At 43.4% G+C, this 15,563-nt stretch overlaps 2 protein-coding genes across 6 annotated transcripts in view; one reads left to right on the top strand and one right to left on the bottom strand.

Moving 5' to 3' along the window:
* COQ8A (coenzyme Q8A) overlaps positions 1-6,278 on the top strand; it is a 70,369-nt gene extending 64,091 nt beyond the window's left edge. For all 3 annotated transcript variants that reach the window (XM_045010043.1, XM_045010044.1, XM_045010042.1), the window contains exons 12-15: positions 1,296-1,403; positions 2,751-2,816; positions 4,032-4,118; positions 4,852-6,278. In XM_045010043.1, the coding sequence (XP_044865978.1) occupies positions 1,296-1,403; positions 2,751-2,816; positions 4,032-4,118; positions 4,852-5,145 (555 nt within the window). In that variant the 3' untranslated portion in view covers positions 5,146-6,278. The remainder of the gene's footprint in view (positions 1-1,295; positions 1,404-2,750; positions 2,817-4,031; positions 4,119-4,851) is intronic.
* A 7,502-nt stretch (positions 6,279-13,780) lies between these two features.
* Positions 13,781-15,563, bottom strand: part of CDC42BPA (CDC42 binding protein kinase alpha) — a 352,910-nt gene continuing 351,127 nt past the window's right edge. For all 3 annotated transcript variants that reach the window (XM_045009047.1, XM_045009045.1, XM_045009046.1), the window contains one exon: positions 13,781-15,473. In XM_045009047.1, coding sequence (XP_044864982.1) covers positions 15,342-15,473 — 132 coding nt within the window. In that variant the 3' untranslated portion in view covers positions 13,781-15,341. The remainder of the gene's footprint in view (positions 15,474-15,563) is intronic.

The raw sequence follows: 15,563 nt of genomic DNA, 5'->3' as shown, positions 1-15,563 counted from the left end.
ACTGTAGCATTTGAGAGCAAGACCCCTTCTATAGGTTTTTTTGAGCAATCGTATAGGAAACTTTATATTGCAGCATTCTACGTAAGGTTCATAACGCTGATCGATAGTCTTGTTCTCTATTACTTCCTTAGGTTTTTAAGGATAACTTCTCTAGAGTCCTGTTACATTTCTCTAGAACTTTGTTGATTTCATCCTGACTAAGCTCTACAGGATTCTTTCACAAGGGTGAATTATAATTGCTGCTTCACTGGCCTCCCCAGTCTCTGCACTGTTGGAGCTCCTTGCATTGTGAAGAGCTCCCCTTGCTGACACCAGGGAGAGACTTACTGTGAGAGACCATAAATCCTGTAAAAGCTGGGCAGGCCAGCAGAACTGAAAGGGACTGTGTATTCAAGTACCTGCAGTGATGCGCTCCTGCTCTCTCTCTCTGGCGCCCCCCTTCCATTTGATGCCCCCTGGAGGCTGCAACTGCAGTCTGCAACTACCACTTAGCAAACTTCCTTCTAATAAGCAAGGAAAGCATGTATAGATATTGTGTGTGCTGCGTCTTGAGCAAGAGGAGTGTATCTCACCACATGGGGACTGGCACGGGGCTGATGCTAACCTCCAGATCGCCAGCAAATCCATGTCTTACAGTTGGCACTAGTGTAGAATTTGCATCGAGGTTCTCTGATTCCAGCAGTTAGCAAGGGATCACCACACCTGTGGAAGACGAGGCCTTCCTTTCATTGTCTCCTATGGAGCTGTTGTGACTGGGAGCAACTAGGTGGGGGATAAATGCTCATGCTGAATTTTCCATAACTTTATTAAAACCTTCACTTTCTAGGAAAAAACAGGGGCCTAAGTAGACAACAGGGGCCTAGTCATGTGTTGGGCATGTATGTGTGCACATGCCACCTTTGGCTCTGAAAGCACAGTCATCAGCATTTGAGGGAGATGAGAAATTGCCATGAGGAGTGAGTGGTAATGGGGCCTCTATTGTCTTGTCAGCTGTCCAGCTGCTAGTGTTAAATGAGACGTGTAGCATGTGGTTCTGCAGCAGCTTCCTGCACAGAACTCCCACTGGTGGCTTTGAGGTCAGTGGGTGTTCTGTGCCGGGGGAGAATAGGTCAGATGTATCTCAGCACCAGTAGAGGCAGTGGTACCACACTGTTACTCCCTCAGCACCTGGCCAGCATGTTGATGTAGTTCCTGTGTGCTTAAATCTGGGGCGGGTGGTGTGTCTAACACTTTGATAGCTGTGACTTGCTGCTTTCCTCACCCATTTTCTCTCTTCCCTCATTGTGCTTCCAAAGATCTGCTCCAACATCCTGATTCTGTGCCTGCGGGAGCTGTTTGAGTTCAGGTTCATGCAGACTGATCCAAACTGGTCTAACTTCTTCTATGACCCACAGCTGCACAAGGTAAGCCCAGCAACCAGCTGGTCCTATAATAGGCAGGATTTTTTGTTTGACACTCTCCCAAAGCTAAATAGTCTTTTATTGCGCCTCTTTTATAGAACCTTCTATTTCAGACCCAAGGTAGGCAGGGGCTGTGGTGCCATAGTGGGTTATCTATCAAAGAGGGGTGTGAGGTCTTCACAACACTGCAGTCTGTTGGGAGAACAAGTAGGCTTATTTCAGTGACCTCTAGAGAGCAGAGACCCTGGCCTTTGGGTATATTGTGTGAAGCAATGTTGTACCATGCTCCTCAGTAGCATTATGCTTATGCTGGAGTCTAAGGCTTTCTAGTGGGAAGAGGGAGTAAGATCTTAGGTACCCCAGTTCCATTGACCACTGTCTCCTGAAAGTGAAACTTCCAGTCACTGTAGGCAGAGGTGCCAGTAGAACCAACTGTCTTGCCAGCACCCTCAGAAGACCTTTGCATGGGCAGGGCACCAGCTTGTACATGTCCTCCAGCTTCATTACAAACAAGGAAGCATAATGGGAAATATCAAATGATGTCTCATTTTGCTTCCTCAAAGGGCTGAGAATGAACATTGGTGCTGTCCAGCCATGCTGATTGAATCGGCCTCTTTCTTTATTCCTCATCAACTGATAGTGGGGGGAGAATGGGTCCCTTTTACCCTGGCTGCCCATCTGCTCTGCCCTGTATCCAAGACCAGTCTAAGACTCTGGGTCTGTTCTGACTTTATTGAAATCTGTCCTTGAAAAATCTCAACCATGCGTATTCTCTACCATAAGAACAGTTAAGATATTATTGAGTAAGGGACACCTCAGTCAAATGCTTGCCATTTGTACTATGCTAAACATATTGATGTCTAGTGAGGTGATCCTGTATGGTCAGAATTTCTTTCCTCGCGCTCCAGGGGACTGGCTGCTGCATATATTTGTGCCGTTGTCAGGTAGGTTTGGAAATGGCATTGGTCCTAGGGGATGTCTAGGAAATCTTGGGCTTGAAGCAAGGTTCTTTGCTGATGTGCTCCAGAGCAGAACCCATTGGTGTGGGAGCTACAAACCCATCAGATATCATAGATAGTGCCTCCTCTGCTGTCTGAGCATATGTATGTGCCTAGGAATGACTCTCTAATGTGTCATATACTATGAAGTATGTTAATGGGTTTAATGTTGCCAGTCCTAACCAGTAAGGAGGGAGTTAAGTGGAAATTCAGATGCTTTGGAAGGACCTCCAGCCCCAGGTGACTTGTGACAATTGAGCTAAATGAAACCACTGCTGTAGGCTTCCCACGCCTGGCTGCGCTCTTTTGCAGTGGTTTCTACTGTAATGCAGAAGGGTTTATCCATATCCAGGTGGCCCTGCTGGACTTCGGTGCAAGTCGTGGGTTTGGCGAGGACTTCACTGACCTCTACATTGAGGTGAGGACTCCTGCTGCACATGCTGCCTTGCTACGCTAGGGAGAACCGTGCCACTTGCACAGCCCTGCTTAACTCGGGTCTCAAGATCTTGCATGTTTGAAGCGCACTTCTGTTTGCAGCTGAATCTACTCCTGGGAGGAAAACCGGCCTGGGGCGTGTTGAAGGAGATCATGCCACAGCTTTGCCCCCTTCTCCTAGATTCACTTGTATCCCTCACAAACCTGCTCCCAGGGTATCCCAGTTACCCTGTTGTAAGTTTACATCACAGACAAGGAGACCTGAGGCTGCCGCTCTATAAAGATCCGACTCCTGCCCTGGGTTTCCCCTGTAACGCCACTCTACTGGGGTGTCCTTGAGAGTGGAATTTGGCCCCACATGTCTCAGTGAGGAAATAACACCTCCCCCATCCCTATTACTTTGTGCTCCCTCCACTCTTAGAGTCTCGTCTCGCCCCAATGAAGCACGGGGAACCTACAATTGACTACTGCAGACTAGTGTGGCTGCAGTTAAGCTGCTGTCCTGCTATGTAATAGTTATGTGATAAGGACTTGGCTGCCACAGTGACTTCTCTCCTGAAGTTCCAGTCTCTTTCATTGACTCAACATGTATAAACCCTACTGCAGCGAATTGAAATATTGCTCTCTGAGCAGTGGTGCTTATCTTAACAGCCGTGGTACCTTTCTGCCTGCTGGGAATTCAGCGATATGGTTGAAATGCATGGATGTGGAGCATTTCATACTCTGCTCATTTCCTGTAATTTCAGCCTGCTTATAAATTGGGTGATAAAGCCAATTAATATCACTAAGCCACTTTAATTACATGTCCATTCCTTTATCAGAGTACTGAATTCTGTACTTCATAAAATAAGTCCAAATACCTGGGGCTTGCCATCTCTCCAAAAACTGCTGGTGCCCCAAGCAAATTTGGTTCTTGAGTTCCACAGGAAGCAGGGCCACTTGTTTTGTGGGCCACTGAGCCCAGTCCTGCTAGGAAAGGCTTTTTTGCAGCAGATGCATTTATGCAACTAATTCTGAAACTGGTCATTTTCCAGATTGGTGCCATGCAATCCGCAAAGCTGTTGGGGGAGGGGCAAGGAAGAGCGTGAACCTAATCAGGCTGCTTGATAGCAAATGCTGCTGCAATTGCTTAGTAGCATAAAGGCGTGTTGGATGCAAGACTCCTATCTCCTTGTTTGATGGTGTTCTTCCTATTCAGGTAATAAAGTCGGCTGCAGATCAGGACAGAGAGACAGTTTTGAGGAAGTCGATAGAAATGAAATTCCTTACTGGTTATGAAGTCAAGGTATGGAATGGAATCCTCCCTGTTTATTGCTGGCTGGCTGCAGAGCTCTTTAAGTGCCTTGGGTCTGATGTTCTGTGGATCCTGTAATAGGGAGAAGCTAGTGACAATCCGTGAAAGCTGCACTGTTGGGGTTGGCAGCGGGAAGGAAAGGATACAGGATTTCTGTGACACAGCTAAGTCAGCCTCTCTTCAAATCGAGCTAGAAATTAGAAAAACCACAGCACTGGCTGTAGCCAGGATGTATTTTATCCAAGCTTCTCCCTTCACTTTCTTTGCTGCAGCAAAGTCACCTTCGTGTTTTATATCTATGCAGCACGGGCTTTGATGAGAGCCCTACACACATGCCCAAAGCAGAGTAAGAATCTGTATCCCTTTCCCCAGGGCATGAATGCCCCTGTAAATATTGTCCTTAGTGCACAACTCTCATTCCTCCTGGTGACTCCCTCCCATTATCCCAGCTGAATCCTCTGTGTTGCATAGTCTCTTGAATTCTCGTAACTCAATGGCCAAAAGTCTCCTGTGAGACCCTAATACAGCTGTAAGTGAGCCACTGTTGAGTTTCTCTGGGTCTCTGGGCTGGAGACTGGACTTTACCTCGGGCAGGGCACCACCTTTCACTTGCCTATGGCTGAGCGCTAGCCCCCTGGTCTTTTCTCTTTTCCTCCATGTGTTAAAAGCAGCTGGTACTGGAGTCATCCTTGTGTGTTATTGACTCCTCTTTGTTTTTGGGCAGGAGATGGAAAATGCCCACTTAGAAGCTGTTCTCATCCTGGGAGAGGCTTTTGCGTCTGAGGAGCCATTTGACTTCGGCACCCAGAGCACCACAGAAAAGATCCATGGTTTGATCCCGGTCATGCTGAAGCATCGACTTGTCCCTCCGCCAGAGGAGACCTACTCGCTCCACCGGAAGATGGGGGGCTCTTTCCTCATATGCTCCAAACTGAAGGCCAAAATCGCCTGCAAAAACATGTTCCAGGAGGCCTATAGCAAATACTGGAGCAAGAGGGCCAAGGAGCAGGAGCAGTAGTGAAGATGAACTAATAAGTGTCTCATTCTTAAGGCCCAATCCTACTGTATCTAGCAAAGAGCAATGTTGTCTGTCTCACATTCTCATCTCGAGATGTAGCAGCCTGTGTGCTGGAAGTTCAATGTTTGTTTCACAAGGACAAAGTCTTTCTTTAACACAGCGTCTGTCCTAGACTCTGCCATTAGACTCCCATGGCTTACAGGAATTGTCTTCCTGAGGTGGTGGGGCTTAGTCCGCTGTGTTCTTCCACACTGTTCAAAGCACCAACCAGCTATCTCTAGTGCATTTTTAACATTGATGGTGACTGCATACTGTGGCTGGGTTTTTATCATGTGTTGGGCAGGGTTGAGAGGAGAGTTAGAGAGAACAAAACCAGGACTAGTTTATATTGAAACCTGATTATAATTCTTTGTTTAAAATCATTAAAAAAAAAAAAAGACTCCCCTTCACCCCTTTCTTTTTGCTAAGGTGGAATTTGAATGGTTTTCATACTGTGAATTGTAGAATAACATACCTGGTAACCTAGAACAGACCTCTGTCTTGTAAGATGAATGGTGGCCATCAGAGAAGCCTGGATTTTTACTGACAGGGATATCATGTAAGATGTGTACACATAGGATGAAATTTTATGCCTTCTGCCTCCCTTTTTGTCTTCTGCTTGCAGGCTAAAGCTATCTGATGCAGGGGGTGCCAAAATTTATATTTAAACATATCCACAGAGAACTCCTGCTCAGAAAGTCAGTTGTTTTTTAATTTTGAGTTGAATGTATAAACAAAGGAGCTGTGCATAAGCACAAATAGTGGGAATCTTCCCTTAGCTGGTATGTATCAGCTCCCCTGATGGCCAAAGCCCTGACACTTCTTGGCTTGTTAGAGTCCCAGCAAAGAAACTAGTCTCTTTGCCTTCCTGTGCCCTCCAATGCAGAGTTTGAGGGAAGGGGGAAACATTCTCTGGGATTCTCTTATCCTCTTATGGGCATTTCAAGCTTTTGCTGAAATGTGTATTACATGTTTATAGCCAAACGCACAGTTTTAAAGAATTGGAGTCAGACTAGCAAACTTAACTTGTTAGGGTTTTGTACAATTCTTGTATCTGTATGACTTAATGATTTCAATAAAAAAGTGCTTGTGCAGAGGGCTTCTGCCTGCAGTTACTCCATCTCCTCTGCTTCCCATGACCAGGGATAGCAAGAGGTAACATGCAGTCAGATAGAGACTCTTTTGCAGTATGAATAGAAGAAATGGGGCCTGAAGGAGAAGGGTCAGAGAACCTCTTCCAGTATTTCTTTCATTCTTTCCTGGAAGGCAAATGTCACTTTTTGCAAAAGAATCACTTCTATCAGTGCCTATTTCAGTTTCCATGGCCTGGGAATAGATTTGAATGTCACTTCATTATGAGCCTCTTGGAGTGGACACATTCCATCCTTCCTCCCCAAACACATGGAGGAAAAACTTCCCCTTGCATTAATGCTTTAACTAAAGTCAGTGATGCAGTTCTACTGTGTCTGGATGGTACTGGGGGCTGAAAGGGAATTACTTCCCAGCAGGATCAAATGGAGTAGGCTCAACAGCTGTCAGGATGGGAAAAGGCAGTGGGTGAATGTGTATTTTAGACTTTTAATACACTCAGCTGACTGTTAAGCAGAATTTAGCATGGCTGCTAGTACTTTACAGGCACTAAGCAAAGAATTCGTAAACATGAAGATGGAATATGCCGAGTCCCTCAGTTTTGCACTTATCCAGCCTTCTGTAATCCTGGTAAGTGTACAAAGTTGACCTCTCCTGCAGACTATAAAAAAAAAAAATAGTGTGTAGGAATTAAACTCCTATTTGTGTCTATTTTAACCTTTTTTTCCAAGCTCATGGACAAAACATGGAACTTGCTTCACAAGACAGTTATAGCCTGCTTGATTTTAAAAAGTGATAAACCAGCAAGTTTAGAGGACATGCTAGAAAAGTGTAAATCTTACTGATTCTATTGTCTACTGGCCAGTGCAATAATCTTCCTGTACACAGACCAATAGTGATTAGCCCCTGCACACTGATATAAACAAGACAGGCTTTTACTCTAGTTCTGTAGCATGCAGTACTTTTTCTTTCGTCACTGATGGCAGCAGCCCTATGTACAGAACAGATGTTCCTACCACAGTCTTCTGTACCCCTCATCTCCAAAACTCTCTTCTTGACTATCTGAATTTACTGTGTTGCTATGCTTCTGGTTTGCTGAAGTGTCAGTTGTAGGTGGTAATGTGTGGAGAGGGGGAGAATTTTTAATTACTGAAGGCTTTAAAGCTCATGGAAGTCGAGACCTGGCTCTTCTAATATCAGTGGAAGTGGAAGTGAAATATTTAGATGTTGAAGGCTTATGTTAGCATTAAAAAGTGGACAAGGAACTAGGCCCAGGTGACCTTGTAGAGGAGACTGTTTACAGCAACATGCAAGCAATACAGCGAGAGCTAATGCATTCAGATTATGTGGTGAATTGGCTCAAAAGTCATAACCTGGTTATAGGGGTTTTTAACATATTGGTAGGTAGCATTCAGAATGGAGAGTTTGATCAGATTCTTGTACTTGTGACTGTAACTAGGGACCTATTGTCTATTACTACATGTAATGCTGGAGGTGCTCACATCTAGCTTAGAGCAAAGACAATGTCTCCTGTGGGATACCTGGGCTAGGATAAGGCCAGTGGGTTTGTTAGAAGAGAATGCAGGATTCACCTTAAGGATAAATTCCAGTAGAAGTGAAGCATGGCTTTGTGGGAGCACTGATGATCAGAGCTCAGGCTCTAGCCCTCCTGACCTCATATATAGGCTCAAAGCAAGGCTTTGTAACTACTCAAGTCCCACAGTGCCATCCTGGGATTATATATCTTGAGGCTATTGTAGCACAAAGCACTGGAAAACCCTCTTGACATAAGGGTGACCTAGTGTTCATGCCTCAATATCACATAGTACCCTGTCTTCAAGCCCTGGCCAGAAGAAAGTATTTTATACTGACGTGGAATTTGTATTGGTGCCTCTCACTGTAGTTTAGCTAGCAAAGGTGCTCAAAATATGGGAATTGGGTCAAGGATGTGAAAGCGTCTGCTCTTGAGCAGACAGTTTGCAACCTCTGAGAACTTCTTCTCCAGGAAACAGCACCTCTGTTTCTTGGCTATAAACTTGAGACGGTTGAGATTTGCTCTCCCTTTAAAGACAGCTTTCAGGGAGACGAGTGGAGGCCAAACCAGCAAGGTCAGGCCTTGCCTGTGGCGCCTGTGGCACCTGAAGTCCAGCCTGTCTGTTCAGATGCCACCATCAGCTCAAGCCAGGACATGGGTGTTTAGTAGCAGGGGTTCCCCAGTGCTGAAGAGCCAAGCAGCTAGCATGAAGTCAAAGCACATTGCTCCTGCTCTTTTTGCTTTTCCATTGCCCAGTTCCCTTAAATCTGTATAGCCCTTCACCCTACTGTAGGACACCCACAGCTGTGGGGGAAGGGGGAACTATAGTTTGTGCCAGGATATTGGGGAAAAAGAGACTCTTTCAGACAGAGGACCATTAGCCAAGAGTGAAGACTAGACAGGGAATACATGAAGCTAAGCCTACAGGATCAAACCCACACAGGTTATGGAATGGCCCACTGGCCACAACTTGTTCTGATTAGGGTAGAACTTGACCAAGGAAGGCTGTGGGTGGCAGAGCTCTGAAATGAAATTCAATAAAGACAAATACAAAGTACTACACTTAGGAAGGAAAAATTAAATGCATCACTACAGAATGGGGACTAGCTGACTAGCTGGTGGTACTGCTGAAAGGATTGGGGATTATTAAAGTGGATAACAAATTGCACAGGAGTCAATGTGATGTGCAAAAGGCAAATATTCTAGAGTGTAGTTTTAGGAATGTTGTATGTAAGATATGGGAGATAATTGTCCCACCTACGTGGCACTGATGAGGCCTCAGCTGAAGGACTACATCCAGTTCCAGGTGCCATTCTTTAGGAAAGATGTGGACAAATTGGAGCAAGGTTAGAAGGGAACAACAAAAATGATAAAGGGTTTAGAAAGCCTGACCTATGAGGAAAAGTTAAAAAACTTGGGTATGTTTAGTCTTGAGAAAAGAGTGAGGAGGTAAGACATCAACTATAAAGAGGACAGTGATCAATTGTTCCCCATGTCTGCTGAAAATAGGACAGGAAGTAATGGGCTTAATTTTCAGCAAGGGAGACTTAGCTATTATGAAAAATGTTCTCATTACACAGGTAGTTAAGGTTGGGAATGGGGATGCCACAACCATCTTTGGAAGCCTATAATTGGAGGCTAAGAACAGGTTGAAGAAACACCTGTCAGGGATGGTCTAGGTTTATGTGGTCATGCCTCAGAACAGTGTCATGGACTTGATGAATTCCTGAGGTCCCTTTGTGCCCTACAGAGGCTTTAGCCACCTCACTAATGAACTGTGTGCAGGTGATGTCATTTCTGGGAGACACCCAGTAGGTGCAGGTTTACTTAATCCATCCCAGGACTTCGCTGGGGGCATAGATCAGCGTGTCAGTACCTGCCCTAGGCCAGGGAAGCTAATGATCCAACAAGTGGACCAAATTCAATGATGAATCCTGGTCATGTGCCACCTGAGGTACCATTGTGTATATGGACAAGGACTGGACTCTGAGGCTACTGGCAAGATAGGAATATAAGTGTTTAGTCACCAACCTCCACTAGGAACAGATTAGAGCCAACAGGCTCTCGGTGAAGATGCTGGACTCTGAGGATTGGCCCAAGGGCATAATGCCAACTTAGTTGCATAGGGATATGGAGTTCAGCATCCTTGAGGAAAAAGGACAGACCTGGTGGGCTGCATGCCAAATTTGCAGCTTTGTTTGAGATGAAGCTCGAGAAGAGGCAAATGCCCCATAGTACATGCAGCTCAGAAAAATACAACCCCCTCTCCCTGTTTCCAGGAGCCTGCCAGTTGCCCCACTGTGACTGTCCCGGACATCTCACTGAAAAGCAAGGAAGTTGGTGACTGATTACTGATGAAAAGAGGTTTAATTGCAGTGGAATATACTGAACTAATCAAAAAGCTCAGGGGAGCTGTAGCTGATGCCATTCAATATACTGAAGTGCAAGGTGGCCAAAGTTCAACAGAACTGAACTCTAGCAGTGAGTGTGAATGTCTTAAGGAGGCTGGTGGCAGCTGTAAAAGGATCTTCATCTGTGTATGTCAATATCACTTAAAGGGCAGGTTTACCTGATGATTATACTCATCAGGAATACAAGATTCCTCCCCTTTTCATTCCCTCTTCCAAAAGATGGGGGAAAAAACCACAAAATATCAGTATTTCTAACAGTTCCCTGTTTTTATTGCAGTACATCAAAGTAGGTTAATATTAAGTGTTACCAACATAAAATATTGGTGTCAAGTCATTTATTACATTGTTGACTGTTCCACCTTAAATATTTCTGTGCAAAAGAATCTACATCATTCTGTAGCAGAGAATCTCTTACAATGTCCCCTACCACAGTGAGGGCATAAAACAAAATAAAATAGTGAGAAGAGGCAAAAAGCAATATCTTTTCCCCACACACACACTTGTCAGCTCTTATACTCTAAAACAAAAAGTGATTACATCTATGCCATGCAAAACTGTACAATAATATTACAATGAAAAACCTAAAAAATATTTTTTTTAAAAATAAATGATATGAAACTGTCATACATTTAAAAAAAGCAGGTATAATTGCTCTGAAATATCAAGAGTGGTTTTATTTGTGGATTTCTTCATGAATGAAGTTGGTCTTTTTGTTTTAAACTGTGGCTGGAAAGAAAGAAGAAACAAGTTGTGGAATTGCCTCACTGCACAACAAGGTGTTGGAGATCTACAGCAGATTGGCTCTTTGGGAGCTTTTTTTCTCAGATGGGATTTGAGTACACAAGTCCATTTAATCTTCTAGAGCTATACTCGTGCCTACAGCTGTGGGGTGAGATTCATGTCAGCACAGATCATCTGTACCAGGCTCCTGTGTAGCAGGCCTGCACAAAGTCTACATACCACTGAAGCCTTATCCTTAGAACTTGTGTAGCGGGCTTATGTACCACTTAAGGGTGAATATCAGCCTAGTGAACAACTTAAAAATTTTCAAATTTTATGAACATGGTTGAAAGAAAAAAAGCTTCCAACACCCTAGAAATATCTGGAATTTTAGGAACCTCTTATCTACCATTCAGTGGCTAGGCCTGCTCTCTTTTTAGTCTAACCCATCCAAGCTTCTTGATGTACAAAATGTATATTATCAGGGTGCACCCATTTGTCAAAAATTCTTCTGACTGCAGTGTATCATTCTGGAAGTCTGACACTGTTCTAGGAAGAATGTTTTGGTTAAGCCCAAGGTTGTAGTTGTAATTAACTACATCCACCAAGTACATTATCTGTGCTTTTGGTTTGTCTGTAGAGAACACTGCATCCCTCTGCTCTGTTGTTTCATAAACCATATATCTGAGTGCAACATATGTTTGTAATTTTATCAAAATCAAGATTATTGCTCTTAACAGCACAAGTCAGAACTGCAAAACTGTTGAATAATAAAAATCCACATTTATAACAAACAAGCCAGCCAGTAAGAGACTGAAATGGAGAGAAAAGCTGCCTCAGTGATAGAACTATATTTTAAAACTAGCAAATGCAATGGGTTTAGACTTGGTATGTGAAACAAAGTGCTAAAGCTTGGTTTGGGAATTATGAAATGTGGGACGTGTGATATTTTTTGGGAGCTTAAATTGATTTCCCGCATCTTTTTTCATTCTGGAGGCTATGGTCCTCAGGGATATGCTTAAATCTATTTAGAGTCTTTCAGTGACTGAAGCAAAGGTATTTGCTTAAGCAGAGTATGTCCTGATAAATGAAGAATGGTTTCAGTCTTAGCAAAAAAAAATATATATATATAGTGTACACAGAACATATGCTAATATATTAGTCAAAATTCAATGGGAGAGTATACATTGCCTGGATAAATGCAACCATATATAACTGGAAACTTTAAACAATGCCTAGTAGCAAACACCAAACCTTACAAGCCAACTGCCTCTGAGATATCAGACAAGAGTCTTACAGTTAAAATGACCAAGTTATTTTTCTTATCCCAGTGAGAATCTAAAAAGCACACCTGCAACAGCCATGTTTTGTAATGTGTTCACAACAAAAATTTCAAGTGGCCTACACTTATATGGACCCATCAGAACCGATTCCTTATATAACTATAATTCCTAAAATGCTTTTTACTTTCAAATAATGTATGTGGACATTTGGTTTTCAACTGAGAAAACAATTGCTATTTCTCCCTCTTTTTAAAAGGCCTGATTTGTGTAAAATGTACAATACCAGACAAAATATAGTCATCTTGAAAAGGACACTGCCAAGGGCTAGAGGCCAACATAAGTACTGTATTTAACAGGCTAGGCCGCACAGGATGGGTCTCACCTTCTGGAATTCAGCTCTGTAAAGTGACAAATCTATGCTCCATCTGAAAATGTACATTTACACAGGTTCATATTCACCATAAGAGGAGAATAAGCAAATGTACTGGTTTGTTTAGGGTTAGTTTAAAAGTAAGCTGGATCTTGGTTCTTTGGTTCCATTTTCAAATGGAGCAGAGATGAAGCAAAAGGAAAACACAGTTTGATTCCAGCTAAACTGACCCTCCCATGTGAGATTATCTCACAGGTTTTTGCTAGCAGCCTCAAATCCTCCCTTTAACAGGTTAACATCAAAATATGATTAACATTTAAATACAACATACAGTAAATACAAAACTAGTCTGCAACACTTTGAGGCCATGGTGGGCTACACCAGGAGGAGGAGAAGGATGCAATTGTAGGAAGAGAAGCCTTTGGTGCACATGGAACAATATACAACCTTTAAGGAAAAGGTGACTATGGCCTTTAAATAATGCCAGTCCCTCTGACATGTCTATGTGTGTCTCCTGCAAAGACATGAAACGCTACTATGCTGGGAAGGGTCTCAGTGTTTGCCTGTTTGGTACAGATTTTACTATTCAATGCCAAGTTTATTTGTGACAACGAAACTCATGGCACCAACATGATACCAAACAGGACAGGCAGGATTTTGACATGATACTTTATAGAAATGTTTGTATTCCCCCTCCTCCCTGTCCCAAAAAACCAACCAAGCAACCAACCTTTGAATGACGGGTTTGTGTGTGGACAATCCACTCCATGCAGAATAAAACAGAACTAGCACCTAGGAGACCCTGCATGGTTACACAGTAAAGGCAATGATCTGTGTCTCATCACTGTGTTTTGGTTGTGCCTGTAAATTAACCTAATTTGTCTAAACCCTACTTCAACTTACCCATAAGTTCCTTCAGTGAAGGGAACCTGGAAAATTCCCACTCATTTCAGCATCTACTAATGTGAATGGAACATGTTACATTGCTGACTGTAAGCACTTGGAATGATTTGATAGGAGCCATAAAAAAATGCCAAATCATAGGAAAACCAGCTTTCTAAATACAAAAAGCCCTTTATATGCTTGAGCGGGGTCGTGGCATAAAGCTAGCAATGATCCCACTGGAAAAGGAATGGACGATCTTCCTGCTTGACATCGGTTTGCTTTTTAATCTTGCCTCCTCTTTATTCCCTTGATTTAAATGTCAGGCTCTTTGCTGAAAGAGAGGCCTGCATCTTCTGCTGATCCTGTCCTCTGGTGGTGTGATTTCTGCCTGCAACTTGCATCGCTGTTGGAATCAAACAGCAGGGTATTGTATAGAAAAAAATTGAAACCACAGTCCAAAATGGCGGGGGAGGGAAATCATTAACCTCATCAGCGTGGCAGCTCTGAGCTACCAGGTGTCTTAAACTGCCACAGCATGAACAGTATTAGGTCAGCGTCTTCAAGGTTCTTCGCTATGCTACAGCAACAACATATTCCACAGAGGCTCTTTTTGGGCTAACAGGACTCACATTTGATTGATGTAGATTGTATGCTAACATTTGATAATCAACGTAACAGCTTTCTGGTTAACATATGGCCGAGGAGGCTCGGAAGGCCATTTCCTTCATCATTAAACCAGGTCAGTCACTGACCTTTAGAAATGGTATCACCTATGATTTCTTCCGCACTGTCCCATTATTGTCGTAGGGTGTATAATGTACCCGCAGAGATCCATGAGTGCCAAAGGTGTCAAGCTGCACGAGTGCCCACCCCACTGGAAACCATGACAACAACATGGTTGAATGTTGCTCTTTGTTGTAGATGAGAGAGTGGTTCACTTTCAAATCAATGTTATTCTTGCAGATGACAGGCAGGGGCATCTTCAAAATGAGGCTTACAGCTTTAGTTCTGCTACTGACAAGAGGAATAAAGGTCACTGAACACACTGGGGGGGATTTCTCCTAAAACAGTGAAGTGCCACCCAAAGGTAACATTCCTGCTCCTGGATATTATATATATATATATATATGCCAGGCCTCCAATGTGTGTGTTACTTAGCATGAAAACGGGAACACCACAAATCTTTTTAAATTAAAGGTTCTCTTAAATAGGCATCCATCTTCTTCTGCATACACGATGCTTTTTCTCCTTGAATATATACATACGTATTTAATTCTTAAATTTGTGTATTTATTTAAACTCTCTACTGTAGTAAAATATGCATCGTTTTAATAAGGATTTGCTGGCGACAATCAGATTGACATTCAAACATGGTGGCTAGCTGAAAGCTTTCATGTGCCTCTGATGGACTGATTGCTCCCCACCAGGAGTGGGGTCTCTGTGCTACTCTTGTACAAGATAATTAGCTCTTGTATGGAAACAATCCACCTGATTTATTCTTTTAATTGATATTGTTCTGGTCTATTTAAGCTACTTTTTTTTTCCAAGTTGGTGGGGTAAATTTATCTGTAATAATGGAAGCAGCTGTAGCCACATGAAATGAAACCAGTACTAATACAAATCTATGGCATCTGTTGTTTACCAACACCCTAGGTTTGCTTGTTTGCCGCTGCTAAATCTGGGGAGGCCGAGGCAGCACTGAACAGCGCTAGAGAAGGCAAACCTTTTATCTTCTTCCCTCCCTTCCCCTCAGACCATTTTCAGAGGGAGTGGTAAGGGCGATGAGAGTGAGAACTGGGTTGAGTGAAGGGGGAGCCATGGGGAGAATAAGCCGCAGTGATGTTGGATCTGAATGCTGAAGCAGTTCATGAGTCCCAACTCACGTGGTCAGAGCTCTCCAGGGAGAGACTCTTGGTCTTGTGAGGAGAAACTGGGCTGGGAGGACTACTTAGGTTGGAACTGTTAGAAGCTGTAGAATGCCTTGGAGAATCAGAATCCTGCAGCCCAAAAAATGCAGAAGAACATCAATAAGCAATAACACAACAGGAGTAAATCAGTCAGATCAAAGGGGACATACATTTGACCAG

Source organism: Mauremys mutica, chromosome 3 (genome assembly GCF_020497125.1).
Source record: "Mauremys mutica isolate MM-2020 ecotype Southern chromosome 3, ASM2049712v1, whole genome shotgun sequence".
Taxonomy (NCBI): Eukaryota; Metazoa; Chordata; order Testudines; family Geoemydidae; genus Mauremys; species Mauremys mutica.
The sequence above is the reverse complement of the archived record's forward strand: the minus strand, read 5'-3'. Positions and strand labels throughout refer to the sequence as shown.